Source organism: Chiloscyllium plagiosum, chromosome 31, assembly GCF_004010195.1.
Source record: "Chiloscyllium plagiosum isolate BGI_BamShark_2017 chromosome 31, ASM401019v2, whole genome shotgun sequence".
Taxonomy (NCBI): domain Eukaryota; kingdom Metazoa; phylum Chordata; class Chondrichthyes; order Orectolobiformes; family Hemiscylliidae; genus Chiloscyllium; species Chiloscyllium plagiosum.
In genome coordinates, this window is record NC_057740.1 from 17,470,602 (window position 1) to 17,489,536 (window position 18,935).

The 18,935-nt window shown below is 42.2% G+C and overlaps 1 protein-coding gene across 2 annotated transcripts in view; it reads left to right on the top strand.

The window, feature by feature from the left end:
• The window catches only part of LOC122565276 (dedicator of cytokinesis protein 7-like), a 191,018-nt gene that overhangs the window by 159,771 nt on the left and 12,312 nt on the right, over positions 1-18,935 (top strand). For both annotated transcript variants that reach the window (XM_043721061.1, XM_043721062.1), the window contains exons 36-43: positions 365-523; positions 4,491-4,591; positions 5,624-5,816; positions 8,397-8,540; positions 10,073-10,204; positions 11,283-11,417; positions 15,878-15,967; positions 16,653-16,889. In XM_043721061.1, coding sequence (XP_043576996.1) covers positions 365-523; positions 4,491-4,591; positions 5,624-5,816; positions 8,397-8,540; positions 10,073-10,204; positions 11,283-11,417; positions 15,878-15,967; positions 16,653-16,889 — 1,191 coding nt within the window. The remainder of the gene's footprint in view (positions 1-364; positions 524-4,490; positions 4,592-5,623; positions 5,817-8,396; positions 8,541-10,072; positions 10,205-11,282; positions 11,418-15,877; positions 15,968-16,652; positions 16,890-18,935) is intronic.

Here is an 18,935-nt window from a genome sequence, read left to right on the forward strand (position 1 = left end):
CGATACTTCACACCCCATTTCTCTGAGAAGGTAGTGGACCCACCTGAGAGGGCATTAAGGTTAAATCTCATAAATCTGGAGTCACACGAAGGCCAGATTGGATTAGGAATGGTAGATTTTCTTCCCTGAAAGATATAATGCACTAATTGTGTTTTCTTCTGGCTCAGAAGTTTACATGTACATTAATTATCAAATCCATTCATGTGTCACAATGTATTGCAGCAGGATTGAACTCACGCCAGCTGGGTTGACACTTCAGTAGGTTAGGGGCTGATGAGTGACAAATTACATTGATGTGGATTTGAACATTTCCCAAACACTTTGAATGTTACATGTTTATTAACCTGTCATTTCTCATACTCAGCAATTTTCAAGAATGAAAATGTATATCACCCTATCCCTGGCTTCCTTAGCGGAGAAAATATCGAACCAGGATGAGCACTGTCTCCAGAAATCTCTTGGGATAATGCTAACCTATCTGGAGACAGACAAAGCCATGGAAGGTACCAGTTTCTCCATGCAGGTAAGAAAGCCCAACCCTTAATGGGAATTATGCATCAGTCATAGGGCAAGTAATGAAAAATGTAAATGGTACATTTGTTGAGTAAATCTGTTGAGACTGATGCTGTGTTGTACAACTGTATTTTAAGTTGAGAATGTGGTCGTAACGAATTACTGCTCTGAGTTCACCCAGGCAGTGGAGAGGGGCTGTGTGACCAATATGTGTTTTACCTATCCAGGGTCAGGGATGCAACCACTTCCTGGCTCAGGCCATGAACACCTTTGGCATTCCAGACACATACTAGACTGTGCTTTATTTGGCAGGGACGGAGACCAGCACATTGGTAGGCTTAAGAGAGATGTCCATTCATTTCTGGGAACCAGTCTTTTTGGCCTTTTGACTCCAACTGGAGACCAACACCTGGAAAGGACTAGTCATCCTGGTCAAGGCATGTGGGAGACATCGAACATCTCAATGAGAACTGACTTTGACTTCGTTTTTTTCTCTTCGAGCGGCCCTTGGTCTTCTCTATTTTTCTGGCCCTTGAGAGTCCTCTATTTAACTGCCCATCATGCTGATAGCCCAGTGGGTCAACATAAAGGATTGTGAGACAACAAGAAAGCACTCCACTCCAGCTCCTCCATGTATAATCTCCAACATGGGCTCTGGATTCCTGAAGCACTGTAACGGAGTCAAAGAGCCAAGAGAAACACATCTACCCTTCCACCACAACCCCTTCCCTTGTATCTAAGAAAGGTATGCTCCTCTGGGATTAGGATTTCCTGAAGGAACTGATTGGAAAAATAGATTCTGTTGATCCTCTAATAATGATACTTCTCTTGATCACTCTACTTAGAATGTAAAGAACCGACATCTGAAATTGACAAATTGTCTCTCACATTGAGTACAACTGTCTCATAATGTGATACTTTGATGCAGGACAGTGAATCAGCTACTTCCTGACACCATGAGCTATTGCTATCATTTCCCTTTCGAACGAGATCTTCAATTGAGCTCAGCCTGACAGTTGAAATGAAAGCAAAATATTACCAGGCAATGGTCAAAGAAGAGCAAAAGATATTCTCTCACTATTCAAACTCAACAGTTAAGCAACACCACTAAAAATAGATGAACTGATTACTGGAAAGTGATTTGTACATGGGACTGTGAGGAAATTGGATAGAATGTTTCCCTATAAAATAATCCTTCACTTTACAACCAATGGATTAGTTTGTGATATCCTCAGGAAGTAAAAGTTGCTTTAAAATTATTTGTTGGCATGGCAACATGGTAAATACTAGGTTACTATTTTGGGATTTAATGTGCACATATTTAGACACCAATTCATCAGCCATTACTTTCTAATTGACACAATTTCAAGCTTGCAGTAATCGGCTGGAACACTGAGTGGTTTCATCATGAGACCCTTCCCTTCCTGCAGCCCAACCCAGTGAATCAGACTTTTTCCCCCCCTTTTCCAACATTCAATAGCTCATAATGAAATAGTTCCAAGAAAGTGAAAAAGCATAGTTTTCTTGTAAGTCCCTTAGTTTTCTCTCATTGGGTTTCTTTCCTGCACCATCCAACTTTAATTCCTGGAGATCCACCACCATCTTGGAAGCTTAGCAAATTCCAGCATACTAGTGGCACTACAATATTTTGTTACAGGTTTTGATAAAGGGAAGCTTGTGGATGAACTATTCTTAGATTTCCAGAGGCATTTGATAAGGTGCCACATCAAAGGTTATGATGAAAATAATAGCTCATGGTGTCAGGGGCAGCACATTGGTGTGGATAGAAGATTAGATAGCAAACAAGAAGCATAGAGTAAAACATAAATGAATCTTTTTTCGCTTTGCAAGATTTAGAGTAGTGTGCCACAGGGATCAGTGCTGGGACTTGAACTGTTTACAGTTTATACAAATGAATTTAATGAAGAGACAGAAAATATGGTTACCAAATTTGTTGATGACACAAAGATATGTCGGAAAGTAAGTTATGAAGCAGACATAAGGAGGCTACGAAAAGATATATCTAGCTTAAGTAATTAGGCAAAAATCTGGCAAATGAAATATAATGTGGAAAAATGTGAAACTGTCCATTTTGGCAGGAAAATTAAAGAAGAATATTATCTTGATTCTTTTTCATTCCTGACGTATGTTAATAATAATCAGTGCCCGTGTCTCACTAGTTTTCCAAACATATTGAGGGTTTGTCTTTCTGCTTTTTTTTATTTGCAGTAGTCAGCAACTCAATTCAGGATTAATGCGGCAGATTTAATTTTCCTGAAACTAAACCGGCAAAGAGCTCAAATGGTCTGCGTAATATTAACATTACATGCTGCAGAAACATAGGGAGAGCATCCAGTAGAACAGTCTTGGGAAATGTTTGTGGATCGGTTCCAACAATCCTTTTGCATGGCTTTTGCACCTGTGCTTGAAACTCAAAATGGACTTGGAGTGTCGGGCAGTCTCTGGCAGAGCACTGAGAGCAGCTGCTTCCTGTTTCAGGGATGCCAGCAATGCCTCAGTCGCAACACTCCTGACTCTGAGTCATAATAAGCCATGCTGACACCTCAGTGCAATACTGAGGGGCTGAGAAGTTGAATTAACACAGCTTGTCTCCCCGCCCACATGAACTTTAAAGGTCATTTGAAGAAGAATGGTGGAGTTCTTCTGGTGTCTTGCCCGCATTTATTCATGCAAACATGAATCATTTACAATGTAGCAGGAAGCCATTGTGTCTACTATCTGTTAAAGAATGATCCAGTCTGATCTCATTCTTCAGTCCTGGATACATAGCCGTTATTTTCAGCACTCCATGTGTATTTACCAATATTCTCTAAATAAAATGAGGGTTTCTGACTCTACCAACCTGTCGGGCAAGTACTTCTAGGTACTTGCCTGCCTCTGGGTAAAAAGAAGTTTTCCTCCACAAGGAAAAACATCACACATAAAAATTACCCTTTCATCTATTTCTGTACTATTCTTGGGATCTCACTGTGCACAGATTGAGTGCCAATTTCCCTACATTACTGTGGTGACTACACTTCAGAAAGACATTGTGTTGACTGCAGAGTTCTTTGGCCCCATCTTCTCAGGGAAACTAGAGAGGGGCAATAAATGTTAGCCACAGAATCTTGAATATAAGGTCCTATTTAAAATGAGTTCTTTTCTGTCATTATAATTTCCAGCTCCACTTCAACTCATGGGAAGGGCTTTGTTGTTAGGAAGGCAGCTAATCCCCACAGCCGTTTCTATTCCAACATTCCTGACTTGGGCAGGGTGTTCGGAAATCACAATCAGCCATTGTGCACAATCTCTGCAGTTTGAATTTAGACTGCCCTGAGCAAGAGACCATTGGACTCTGACCCCTCTCTGCTTTAACACTGCGACCTTTCTTTAGCTCCCAGTGCACTGCTCCTTTGCACTGTTGAGCTCTGCCTCTTTACTTGGTGTTGGTATACTGTAGAAAGCCAGTTAATACGTGATCAAACTAGACTTAATATTTACACAATTTACAATTTATTTACCAATTTACGCAACACAAACATACACAAGACAATTTATTAGGAGTTAAGTGAATCACCACTAATGGCCACCACCAGAATGCAATTAAACACACTTAATATAATTAACACGTGGCACAATGGTAATCTCTGTACCACTGGGACTGGAGGCCCTGGGTTTAAGTCCTACCATTCCAGAGGTGTGTCATAACATCTCCAAACAGATTGATTAAAAAACTATAATTAACACATGGGACACTGACCTGTCACTCTGAAGAGTCTACTTTTTTCCCCTCCCTTATATGTTATCCTCACTATTCCCACTCTCTATTTCTCTTCTCCCCTGTCATGGAAGTATAACTCAGTTTGCCCTTTCCACTGACTCCTCTATAAGCCTTCATGTGTTGCTCAGTGATTAGACAGCTGGTCCCTCTATGACTGATTAAGATAACCAGTAGTTAACTAGTGCTGATCTTTCAGGTGGAAGAGCTCCTAAGGAACCTGAAGGCAGTATTGTGCGACACCGTGAAACTGCAGGCGTTCCTGATGGATGTGGACATGCAAATTGACCTGATGTTCAGGTAATGTCCCTGAGGGCTGTGAAGAACAAACTGCTCCTCCATAATACATCAGCAAGGAAGATGCCATAGGTGACCCAGTGAGCAAAAACATTCTCACCATTTGCATCCGTTAAGATTGGTCTTCTTGAGGTCGAGTGGTTAAATGTTGAAGTGAAGCCTAATGTGAAACAACCATTTAACTTTCACTTCTTACTGGGCTGATTGGGGGGGGGTCAAAGTTCAGTTTTTGTTTGAGAAGATCTCTGGGCTCTTGGATGAATGAGGAATGTGTAGTTTTGAAACTACTACCGGTAGAGTTGACAGCACCCTGAAGCCTCTTAGCTCAAGCACAACATGATGAGGATATCACAAGGGGAACAAGGATTTTTCAGGCCGCAGGGAGTTGTTTGCTTTCCTGTTGTAGTGATGGACAATGACTCAATCGATGGAAGAAAATGTTGACAGAGAGACCCCATCTTACCAAAGTACTCTAAAATACAGGCTTTAGTTGTATCTTAAGCAACATGTGAACAGATCAGCAATGCATCAACCCTGCCTCAGACACATCTTGATTCCTAGATTCACTCTAATCATTTTCGGGTTTCTGTCTTAATTGCTGTTGCTGGGAACCTGGAATTTTGTAGGGAACTATGCTTTTGACCAGTTCTGTCATATTCAATTCCTGGCCATACAGAAAGTCTTTGGGATCAGCCACAATGACTTTTTTCCGGTCTCGCATATTGCTTTGTTTGGTTGATGGATGGGTTGCAGGTTCCTGGCAGAGACTGGAAAAGCCCTAGGAAAATGGTCACCTTTCATAGCTTCAAGGAACTGTTCAACTGGAAATCCTTTTGACATTTATTAGTCAGGCATGTGTTCATGCCTAATTAGATACAATTATCAAGACTGGATGATGTTTACAAATGAATGTATCCTTTGAGACTTTGAAAATACTCCTGATGATTTGAATGGGTCACTGGCAGATTGTAAACAGGGAGTAGATTCAATGGCTAGGATGTTTGTCTGAACCAAGTACTTTCTGCTTTCCTTTAGAATTGCAAAGGGTTTACAGAATTACTTGGATCTCCGCCTAATGTGGCTGCGGAACATCGCAATGAAGCACATTGAACGGAAAAGGTTTGCTGAGGCAGCACATTGCATGGTACACAGCGCTGCCCTGGTGGCAGAATACCTGAACCGTGTGGAAGGAGCTGTCCATCTGCCCATGGGTAGCGTGAATTTCCAGGTCAGCTTCTGGCAATGTGTGACAACAACAACTTATATCTATGAACATACAAAGTAGGAGAGGTGGACCTTTGGCCCCTTAATACCTGCTCTGCCATTCAATATAATCAAGGCTGATCTGTCTGTTTTCCGAATTCCACATTTCCATCTACTCTCCATAATCCTTGATTCTCCTTCCTGACAAGAATTGACCTATCTCTACCTTAAAAATAATCATTTAGACCACTTCCACCACCTTCTGAGGCAGACAGCTCCAAAGTTTCACATCCCTCGATGAGAAAAATGTCCACATATCTCTGAAAGGGCGAACCCTACTTTTAAAATAGTGCCCAAGTTCTGGACTAACCCATAAGAGAAACCATCTTTTCCATATCCAACCTGTCAAGGCCATTCAGGATCTTATAAACTTCTTATCTTACAAACATCAATTAAGTCACCCCCATCTTACTCTTCTAAACTCCAGTTTGTTTAATCTATCCTCATGAACAAGTCCACTCATTCCAGGATTCAATCCAGGAAACGACCCTTTACATCTTTCTTAAATATGGAGATGGAAACTGCACTCAGCATTTGAGATTTTCACAGCATCTTTCACACATGAAGCATCCCAAGTCACTTAATTAGAATGTTATCAGATGAAACGTGTCATAATTTGGGCGGATTTTCCTGTGGGCTTGGGAAAACCTAACTTTTGAACGTTTACACCTTCCAAAAAGCACACTAACCCATGTATGACTTGGCTAGAGATTTTTTTAAAAATTTGGCTACCTAGTCTATTTTCTGAACTGCAATTAAGTGCATGACAAGCATAGGAGCAGAGCTGGGCCAGTATGAAGGTCCACCTCAGTTATCCATCAAGGTCGCCCTACTAGAGGAAAGATACAGATACAAAGATACAGAGAGGGTGCAAAGAAGGTTTACCAGGATGCCGTCTGGACTGGAGGGCTTGTCTTATGAAGAAAGGTTGAATAAGCTCGGACTTTTCTCTCTGGAGAGAAGGAGTAAGAGAGGAGACCTGATCGAGGTGTACAAAATAATAAGAGGAATAGATAGAATCAATAGCCAGAGAGTTTTCCCCAGGGCAGGATTGATTGGTACGAGAAGTCATAGTTTGAAGATATTAGGAGGAAGGTATAAGGGGGATGTCAGAGGTAGGTTCTTTATGCAGAGAGTTGTGAATGCATGGAATGCGTAGCCAGCTGTGGTGGTGAATGCAGAGTCATTGGGGAATTTAAGCGATTGCTGGACATGCACATGGATAGCAGTGAATTGAAGGGTGCGTAGGCTAAGTTACTATATTTTACATTAAGCTTAAATCTCGGCACAACATTGTGGGCCAAAGGGCCTGTTCTGTGCTGTACGTTTCTATGTTCTATGTAACCCAACTCCCAACATTGTTTAAAGGTCTCCTAAATTTCATCCTTCACTCCCTGCAGATGCCCAGTGATACGGATACACTTTCAGATCATCCAATTTCTCTTATCCCACCCACCCCATCCCTACTCAGATGCCATGTCACTCTTCAGCCCCTCAGATCACTCATTTCATTTCCAGACCCTCACAATGTACCTTCCATATTCTCTCACCCAATATGTGTGGTATTGGGGTCATTCACTGGGGATTCATTTAAAATAATTCAGGGGAAGAAAATAGTAACCATCTCGTAAAATGCTGAATTCTGCTCCACCACTATTGGTACTACAAAATACAAAATACTGACTCCAGTAATTTTTTTCTAGGGCTTCAGGAATCCTTCCCAGCATCCTGAAATTGTGGGTGTGGGGTAGGAAATGAAATTCTCTGTGGTCCTCTGAGGATTTAGACGAGCACACCCAACGGCTTTCTGACCTGTGAAAAGGTCATGTGAAAAAAAATGTGGGTTGAGAAGCAGAGGAAAATGGTTCTCCCAAAAAGATAACTGAGGTTCAACATTTCGCTTCCTGACCTGCACCAGCAGTGGAAAGACACCAATCCAGTGCTATGTCTGATTAGAACTAGTGATCAAAAACATGGTCTAAGAGTTGGATTTCAAGGAACATTGGAGAGGGAAGGTGGGGAAGGATTTGGAAAAGCTCAGAAGCAGCTAGGAAGGAAACCTTCCGTGCGTCAAAGGTGAGCTCAGAGTTTCACATCCCATTAGGTCACCCCTTTGGGGACTCATATGGATGAGGGGCAATGCATCAGGATGAGCAGCCAAGGCTAGATCAACCACCCTATACTAGAGCCTGTACAAATAGAACCAGCTTTGATTGGTGAGCGCAGTTTCTTTATTTCTTCCATCAGGTCCTCATGACCAGGGTTGAGCTTATTCCTCACGTCAAAACTCGATGAATAAGAGATAATTGAGCATCCTGTCTTTAAATTGTTAATTCATTTGTAATTCCACAGATTCTTGCATTTTAAATATTTTACATTATTTAAAGAATAATTTGTGAACACATTTTTCACTATAAGATGCTGAGACTAGAAAAATCTCCAGCATCTGAACACTGGCTGCTTGTTAGTCCCTGACTGGCTGCTGGTCATCAATTGTCTCAGATTGGCTACTGCCAATTGATTTCCAATCTTCTTTCTTCACCAGAAAATTTCCATCAATATCTTGGAGGAATCTTTGGTGTGTGATGAGGTCTTTTCCATGGAAAAGGAGGGCATTTGCTCTGGAAACTCCTTCAGTGAAGAGGGTCTCCTGGAGTTACTGGATGAAGCAGTTGAGCTCTTCAACAAAGTATGTGTTTAACCTTTGTCCAATTATGTGACAGTAGGGCTGAGCGATCTAACGGGGGTTACGTTTTGTGATTCTCCATTCCCACACCAGCTCTTACTTGAAAGAGGTGCACAGATTGGAGATTTTTTTATTAATTCAGGAGCTGTGGAATTCTCTGATTAGATCGTCATTTATTGTCCATCCCTAATTGACCCTGAGAGGGTGGTGATGAGCTGCCTTTTTGGGATCAGTTTGGAAGACAGATTACCTGGTTGAGAGCACTTTCAGCTTTTCTGGTATTTATTACTGTCACTGGCAGTACAGCTTGCAAAAAATGGCCTTGAATCTCTACCCAATACTCATTGTTGAATAAGAACAGGAGAAATGGATTATGAAAGATATTTTGGCCAGCAAATGGAGGTGATTACTAAAACTTGGAATGTGTATACAAGCTCCCAAAGTCAGCAATGCAGCTCATCAACTTAGAAAGCAGCAGTGGAGGCTCCTCTAATGGGATCATCGAGGGGCTCTGTCCTGTTATTTCAGACTGAGTGAAGGTGAAAGGGATGTGAAACAGACCATAACTCATCACTCTGTTTTTACAAAGTTAAAAATCACACAGCACCAGGTTATACTCCAATAGGTATATTTGGAAGCACTAGCTTTCGAAGCGCTGCTTCTTCATCAGGTGGTTGATAACCACCTTCGAAAGCGAGTGCTTCCAAATAAACTTGTTGGACTATAACCTGTTGTGTGATTTTTAACTTTGTTCACCCCAGTCCAACACTGGCACCTCCACATCATCTGTTTATAGACTATGTCCATTATTAAGCCCCGCTGACTTCAATCCTGCTGAATATCAAGTGGCAAATGTAATTCCATCTGCATAATACTCTCACCCATTGTCTCTTTCCACTTGGGTACCTAGCCTGTACTGTAGCTGACCATGAGGACTATTTGGTGGACAGTGTAGAAGGAATTTTACACTGTACTAACCAATGCCTGTGATTACTTGATGAGGCAGTGACAAGGAAGTTTTATTCCATACATAAATTGTGATGGGAGGTGATGGCCTAGAAGTAGGGGTCTTTAATGGTGCAGTTGTAGTATCCCTACCTTTGGGCCAGAAGGCCCACATTCACCTCCCACCTGTTCAAAAGCACCTGAACAGGCTTATCAAAAATATCTATAATCCTTGATGCAGGGATCTAGAAGAGTTTGATATCATATCGAAGAGGTTTTGTAGTATATCTAGTCCGCGCTGTACCTATCGTGTGATTGATTGACACTCAAGCAAAAACCAACCCGGGCAAGAGTAGCCACTGTCTCTGTTACAAACTCTGATGATCTGTCAATGGTTCAGGTGGACAGACTTTTATTTCATGTCTGTACATATTTATCTGAGAATTTCTCATGTTTGATTTCTCACATTGTAAGCTGTGAAACATTAGATTCACGTTTTAAATATAAGACTGTTGCTAGGATATGTTGTATTCATATCTTCGATGTGTTGCATCTGTTTTATTCATTAAAAACTTCCTTTTGAATTTAAGGCAGAATATTATGAAGCTGTTTATGAAATCTACAAGATCATAGTTCCGATTGCTGAATTTTATCGGAACATTAAGAAATTATCAGCTATCCATGGGAATCTCAAGGAGACATTTGATCTGATCCTGAATAAGGTAAATTCTTCTCTTGTGCCAGTCTGTGAGTATCACCCCTATTCAATGTAAGGGGCCAGGTAGCTACATGTCCAGAGGCACTGGTGTTATTGTTGTATGCCAGCTATTTAGCTCATGCTATAAGCAGACCATTCTTTACCCACTGACCCTGACTGACTGGTGGTCACTGAGAAATTTGACTATTTCTCTATAACTTCTTTGGTGAACATATTGCGCGATTTGTGGAAAATCAGCGCAAGCTCCTCAGTGAGGTCCCTCGGAATTCCTAAGAGCGAATAAGCAGGCTTTAGGATGGAATGATTAGCAGTTCTGGTCAGGTCACTATCCTTCAGCCTATCTGGATGGGATAGAGAAAATCAGGCAAGCTTTCTGTTTTAGATCCCAATTCAAGACAAGTATGTATTTTGGGTTGGGTCAGTAATGATGCGTTCCAAAGATGGATGCTCTGCCAATATTCACAAGGAAGAATGTTATTTGACTGACATTGGAAGATGACCACCTTTTTGTGACCACTGTAGGGCTTAAACCTGAGCATTATAGAAAAAGTGATTTGCATCATTGCTGGAAGTGGAACAATACGTGGAAAAGATGGTGCTGGGGAGGGTGGGTGGGTGTTTTGGCACAAAGTGAATTGCTTTTACACAGGGCCCGTTTGACATGGGGGTGGGGGGGGGGGGGGGGGGGGCGCGGGCAGAAAAACCTCCCTCTATTGGAATCATTCTGCGAGTCTGTTTGGTGAACGGGACACAGTTCCAGCAGTCTCTAGAGGGGTGTTGAACTTAGTGCAAGAGCTGAATGGATAGAGAGAATAGACAGTGTAGAGGGAAGTGAAACAAAAACAGAAAATACTGGCAAAATTGCAGTTGAAATGGGAAAATGATGTTGGGCTATAGTTAAAGTGGAACTCAATGCTGCACTCCATCCTGCAAAAACTGGTATGTTGGCTTCATTAAACTTTTCACACCGAGATCTGTGATGGTCTTTTAACAAACAGCTGGAGACAAATCTGTTCTTTGCAATGACAAATTCTTGCCTTTTTATGAAAAACTTCCCCCTCTTTTTAATGATTTGTTTTTAGGATAGTAAGAGATTGTTTGGAACATTTTTCCGTGTGGGATTCTATGGGTCGCTGTTTGGAGAGTTGGATGGACAGGAATATATCTACAAGGAGCCAGGGATCACGAATCTCGTGGAAATCTCTGCTAGGTTACAGGTAATGGATCTTTCAGTCACAGATCATAATGCAGCAACTCAAGAACATGGTAACAATCTCCCAGAGAAATGAAATGCACATTGTTATGAAGGTGTAAGGGATACTGTATCTTTAAGAGAGTTAAAAGCTAGCAGAACTACCTGACACAGCACCAAGTGTTCTAAACAAGGTAACAATGTAACATTTGGTCGAACAGCTAGATTAGCTGGGTTGCCTGGAGGCGACAAAACAAATTCAAATTCGGCCAATCAGTTTAAATTATACCCCAATCAAGTTTGAATTCATTATATTCACAATCTTAAAAGTCAATGACACATTCTTATGCTTTGGGGGTATAAGACTGAGAAAACCTGAGGGAGAACTGCCAAGCCACCAGCATGTACAGACTGCCCGAGAAATAGCTCTCTTAAAGGTACCTTTATCAATCAGTGACCTATGAAACAGAAATCCCTCAGAAGAAGAAAATCTACAGAGGAAGATGCCAAGAGAAGATTCGACAGCTGACTGGTTTTGAAATTTGAACTTTGGTAAATCTTAATTGGGGGTTTTATCAGACTAGTATTTATAAAAGGGAAAATAAACGATAGGTTCGAGGAAGGAGTTGTAAGTAGTTGTTAGTTAATCATTCACTATTATACTTTTAAAAAATAAAATTGTTACTTTTTACTTTAACTAGTTCTTGGTCTGTCAAAGTTTCACAGATTACCGCATGTGATAAATCTTTTCTGTGTTGCTGGTTGAAGTTAGCAGGGGGTTTACCCCGTGTCATAACGGTATCCAAACTGTTCCTGCTCTCTGTGGCAGAGACACTTTTGTAGCACTGAGTCGCTGAGTCTCTATAGAAAGTTTCTGCAAAATACTCCCTATTTTAATATTGCAGTGCTCGTCATTTCAAAATAATACAAACTTTCTGGCTGGGATTTGGAAGATATCTGGTGTGGTTGTGAGTCTCACAGACCAGGGAGGCACCTTGGGACCCATCACATGTCCGTGCAAAGACAGTCATAGAGCCATAGAGGTGTACAGTACGGAAACAGAATCTTCGGACCAACTCGTCCATGACCATCAGATATCCTAAATTAATCTAGTCCTATTTGCCAGCACTTGGCTCATTATCTCTCTAAACACTTCCTATTCGTGTACCCATCCAGATGCCTTTTAAATGTTGTAATTGTACCAGCCACCACCACTTCCTCTGGCAGCACATCCCATGCATGCACCACCCTCTGTGAAAAAGTTGCCCCTTAGGTCCCTTTTAAGTTTTTATCCTCTCACCCTAAACCAATACCGTCTAGTTCTGGACCCCCCACCCCCACCCCAGCAAAAAGACCGTGTCTGTTTACCCTATCCATGGCCCTTATGATTTTTCAACCTCTATAGGTCACTCCTCAGCCTCTGATGCTCCAAGGAAAACAGCCCTAGCCTATTCAGCCTCTCCCTGAAGCTCAAATCCTCCAAGCCTGGCAACATCCTTGTAAATCTTTTCTGAACCCTTCCAAGTTTCACAATGTCCTTCCTACAGCAAGGTGACCAGAATTGCACACAATATTCCAAAAGTGGCCTAACCAACGTCCTGTACAGCCGCAATATGACCTCCTACAACTTCTATACTCAATGCTCTGACCAATAAAGGAAAGCACACCAAACGCCTTCCTCACTATCCTATCTACCTGCGACTCCACTTTTAAGGGACTATGAACGTGCACTCCAAGGTCTCTTTGTTCAGCAACACTCCCCAGGACCTATGGGCATGGCAGCCAAGAGGTGGCCCCTTGATTCTTTGATGGGATGTGGATGCATACAGGTAATGTGGCCCACTCTATGTCACCGACTGTAACCAGTTCCTCAATGCTGGAAAGGTGGGCCTGACAAACGACACTGTTATTGAAATATCTATCCGGTCAGGGGATTTGCAGGATTTTACAGACAATGCTGATGGTCTCTTTTCAAGGGATTTGAGGTGTCTGCCACACATTGCCCATATGTCCAATGGTTACAAGAGGACAGGTATTTACAGCTGCCCTGTAGATCATAAAGCCAGTGCCAGGTTTGAAGTCCTTGCCATCAAATATTCTGTTCCTCAGAGAGCACTAGCCACTTGAAGCAATGTTAAATCTCACTGAGTTCTGAACAAGAGTTGTATTGGATTCAGATTCGAAAGATTAACTCTGTTTCTGACTTCAAGGATTGCTGCTAGACCTGCTGAGTTTCTCCAGCACTTTCTGTGGTTATTACATTGTTGATATCTGACTTCATTGAGGGGAGACTCCCAAATTTAGAGACATCATCCACATGGACCAGTGACTGGCCTTGGATCTTGAATGTTGAAGGGCAGTGTTATGATGGGACCAGACTGGTAGAGGGCCTTTGTCTCTGAATGTTTAGCCTATGGCCTATTCTCTCAGATACTATTGAGGTAAAAACAATGACTGCAGATGCTGGAAACCAGATTCTGGATCAGTGGTGCTGGAAGAGCACAGCAATTCAGGCAGCATCCGACGAGCAGCAAAATCGACGTTTCGGGCAAAAGCCCTTCATCGGGCTTTTGCCCGAAACGTCAATTTTGCTGCTCGTCGGATGCTGCCTGAATTGCTGTGCTCTTCCAGCACCACTGATCCAGAATCTCAGATACTATTGTCAATCCACTAATGGAGCTCAACCTCTGAATATGTACATGCGTGGGAGGGTCATGTTGGAGCTGTGCTAAGATGGTGCTAAGCGGGTCTGGTTGGGGACACTGCATCAAGGGTAAATCATTGATGAGAACTACCCCATTGTTTGAAACTTTGGGGTTAGTGCTTGGGCTGCAGCTGGTCTGAACTATGCTGAAGAATCCACATGATTAGGCACTCTTTATACCCATTATCTGTTGTTTAGGTTATACCTTTTATTGGACCTGAGCCTTCATTTACCAGTAAGTCTTTTATTTTTTTTTTGGTGGGGTTTCCAGTTCAGAAATGCCGTGTGCTTACAATTTAGTAGCTCCTGGCTTTCCTTCATTCTCACCAAACTGATTGTGATGTTTCCTGGTGGAGTAATTTAGAGTCTCCTTGTAATTGCTGTTTATGATGGATTTAAGGTTTTGTGGGCAATGTGTGGTTCCTATTTATTGAATGTCACCAGGTTGGCTGTGAGGTGCTGACTGAATAGGTCTTTCTTCACAAAGTCCTCGAGTCCATTGACATTGAATTTGGTGCCATTGTTGGGCCAGGTTGATGAGATAGTGGATCACATCAGGCAACGATCAATCCAGCTATTGTCAATTTCTGTCATGGCGTGGGTGATGTGAATATCTTTGTGATCCCTTGCTTAGATGATAATGTAGTCAATGTCTGGAGCGAAGTTGTTGCTATGGAGTCTTCTATTTGTTTTGTAAATAAAGTAGAGTATTTGTTATGACCTGACTATGATCTAGGCATTTTGTCAGGAGGACAATTCCAGTGGTGTTCACCTTCCTTGCCAATCTTGCCTTTCCCAGAGGTTTTTGTCCCTCTCAGTATTGAAATTGCCAAAGGGAATCAGCATGTCTTCCTTGGGACACAGGACAATGATCCAAGCTGGTTGAGAGTTCCTCTTCAGCTTCATCTGTGGCTTCTCGGTTTGGGAGTGTACGCTGTGATGATTGTAGGTTAGGGTGAGAAAGGGGGTCTTAAGGGATTCATTTATCCCATAGGCAGGCTCGCTGAGACTGTCCAATCAGAAAAATCCACCCCATGGTATTGGCATTCTTCCTCAAGTTCATCTGTCCAGGAAAAGATGTTATCTGCCATCTTGTTCTCTGAGTGAACATTCCGCCCTCGCTGGAGTTCCTGGGCTATGATTATGGTACAATGTTCAGGTCTCTCACTGCTAGGGGTTGACAAAGTCAAAAGTCATACAACACCAGGTTATAGTCCAACAGGTTTACTTGGAAGATTTTGGAGTGCTGTTCCTTCCTCATGTAACTAGTGGGGCAGGATCATAGGACACAGAATTAATAGTAAAAGATCAGTGTCATACATCTGATGCAATGTATTGAACAAACCTAGATCGCTGTCAAGTCTTTAATCGCTCAAAATGGGGTGGAGGTTTCGATTGATTAATATGAATATTGTCTGGGCTGAGATGTCATTTCTGTATAAAACCTTCAGTTTCACGGGCAGCACGGTGGCACAGTGGTTAGCACTGCTGCCTCACAGCGCCAGAAACCCGGGTTCAATTCCTGCCTCAGGCGACTGACTGTGTGGAGTTTGCACGTTCTCCCCGTGTCTGCGTGGGTTTCCTTCGGGTGCTCCGGTTTCCTCCCACAGTGGACTTGTTGGGCCGAAGGGCCTGTTTCCACACTGTAAGTAATCTAATCTAATCTTATCTCAGGACTGTGACTTGAAAGAAGTTCTGGGATTTACATATTAATCAATTCTTTCATTTTTTTAAGCCTCCTTTGTTGTTAGGTCTTAAATCAATCTGAATATTTGTTGCAGGAATTTTACAAAAAGCAGTTTGGAAAAGATCAAGTAGAAGTTATCAAAGAATCATCACTTGTGAAGAAAGGAAATCTGGATCCCAGCAAGGTGAGTTTGCAGCTGTCAGAAATTTAATTCTGATGGCTGAGCCATAAAATCACAGATCCTGAGGACATCTTGAGGCATGTTGGGGGGGATACAGAAGAGGCAATGTAACATTGTGAGGGATGGTCTGGGGATGGAGCAGTGGCACTGTGAGGATGGGTTATGTATAGTCAAAGCTGGGTAATACAATGTGATGAATGTATGGAATGGAGTGACTAAGATTTCAAGATCCATTAGGAGTTTTGTGTTTGGGAAGTCAAGGACAGAGTCACTTAACACCAGGTTATAGCCCAACAGGTTTACTTGAAATCACAAGCTTTCGGAGCGCTGAGGTAGGGGCAGTGCTCCGAAAGTGTATGATATCAGATAAACCTGTTGCACTATAACCTGGTGTCATGTGACCTCTGACTTTGTCCACCCAGTCCAGCACATCATGTATGGAAGTGTTTAATTTCTATTCCTCTGGTTTCATTGGTCAGTACAAGGGTAAACTTAGCCATACAGAGCCGAATGTCACAGCTTCTCTTGTATTTGTAGGGTGGGAATGAGGGGTCCCAATGGGCAAGGTGATCAGGCAGAAAAGATTAAAATCAGCCAAGTATTCTGCTCCTGCTCCATATTCAGTAGCTCTGTCATGAAGGAATTTCTAAGAGATGATTAAACTGTTGTCATTGTGTCTCCTTTGAAGGCCTACCTTCAGATAACTTACGTTGAGCCTTACTTTGAGGAATACGAACTGAAAAACCGAGTCAGCTACTATGAGAGGAATTCGAACGTGCGGAGGTTCATCTACAGCACACCGTATACGTTGAATGGCCGGGCACATGGAGAGCTCAGCCAGCAGTATAAACGTAAAACCATTCTGACAACCCTGCATGCTTTCCCATACATCAAGACGAGGATCAGTGTCATAGAGAGGCAGGAGGTGAGGTGATCACTGTCAAGGCTTCCAATGTTATCATCCAATATTGTCTATAGGAATGCCTGAGACCCAATGGAAAAAAAGGGATGGATACTTTAATTAACGGTTAATTGAATTGGTTGGATAAATAATGGGAGCTGGTAATCAATGGGCTATGAATTTGATGGAGAGCAATTAACTGGAATAAAGCTCTCACCAAAAACGTGGACTTGGACTGTTTAAATACAGCAATTTTCAGTGTATAACATGCAACACAGAAGTATCAGATTGGCTTAGTTTGTTATCAGTTGCAAATTACCACCTTATCTCCAACCTCGCTTAACCCTCCTTAATAGTGTTGTCACCATTCAAATTCATGGCCACCTTCCCTGGAACTCCCTCTTTGAATTCCTCTGGTCAAAATTCTACTCAGCCAATGTATTAACGTCCCAATGTTAATAGGCCATAGAGAAGTGTTCTCTCCTTGACTTGTCTGCGATCTTTGACATGGTTCATTCACTCCATCCTCCTCCGTAGCCTGTCTGCTGCTGTTCAGCTGGCTGTAACTGCTCTCACCTCTTTCTGTCCCTATCTATCAAATTGTAGCAAGATATCAGTTCCAATGGCTTTCTTTCCTCTCCTGCACTGTTACTTTTGGAGCTCCCCCCGGTTCTACGCTTGCTCCCTGCCATTCTTATTTTTCATCCACATACTGCAACTTGACAACATTATCTGAAAGTCCAGTGTTAGCTTACACATGCTAGTTTTCTCAGCTCTTCTTCGTCACCACCTTCCTCAACTCCTCCTCTGTCACCAATAATCGGACTGCTTATCTGATCCAGTGCAAGTTGAGCAGAAGTTTTTTCCAAGTAAATACTGGATAGACTGAAACTACAATTTTGAATCCCTTCTCAAGACTCCATTCCCCAGCTGCAGACTCCATCCCTCTACACGGCAGCAGTCTGAGGCTAAACCAGGTTGTTCATAACTTTGGTGTCATATCCAACACCATGATGAGCTTCCAAGCACAGGTGTACCTACAGTTAATCAACTACAGCAGTACCAGAAGCAGCTCACTACCATCCTCTCAAGAGCAACTAGGGATGGGCCAGAAATGCTGGCCCAGGTAGCAAGGCCCACATGCCATGAATGAATCTGCACCATCACTGATTATACCTCGGAATGTTGCTTAACTTCACTCCTGTCTCAGCTCATCAGTCTTTGTTACCTCTAGATGTGACTATTCAAATGTGCTCCTGGAAAGTTTCCCAAATTCTGTCTTCCATAATCTTAAGGCCTTTCAAAATTTTGCTGCCTTTATCATTATTTGCACTAAGTCTCATTCACTAATTACCCTTGTGTTTGTTGACCTACATCAGCTCAAACTCAGGCAATGTCTTGATTTTAAAATTTTCATCCTGTTGTCAAGTCCCTTCTTGCCTTCACCTCTCTTTAATATCCCCCAATATAACCCAACCCTGAACTGATCTAAGATTTCAATTGCTTGCTGGGCCCATGGTTCTGGAATTTTTCTCCCGAATCTCTCCATCTCCCTATCTCACTTTCCTTCTTTCAGATGTCCGTGAAAACCTGCCTGGCTTTTGGCCATTAGAACATTGTTTCTGTGTCTCCATGACTAATGTTGCTTTGTACTGCTGTTGTAAAGTGTCTTGGCATGGTTTACGATGTAAAAGATATTAATAAAAGTTATTATTGTTGTTAATGCTCTCTGCATTTAAGTCAGATAGCATGTGAATTTGAGTTCTACTCATAGGGACAGTAGTAGATCATTCAGCCCCTCCAGCCTGTTCTACCATTCAGTTACAGAGTTACAGAATTGCTTCATTTACCTTGATACCCTTCCCTTGCAAAAATCTAGCAATCTGAGACTTACGAGATACGGTTGACCCAACAGCCAGCATTTTGGGAGAATTCTAGATATTTACTACACTTGAAGTGATGAAGTAATCTCTGATTTTCCCAAAATTCCTTGTTCTAATTTTACATGGTGAAAGTGAGGTCTGCAGATGCTGGAGATCAGAGCTGAAAATGTGTTGCTGGAAAAGCGCA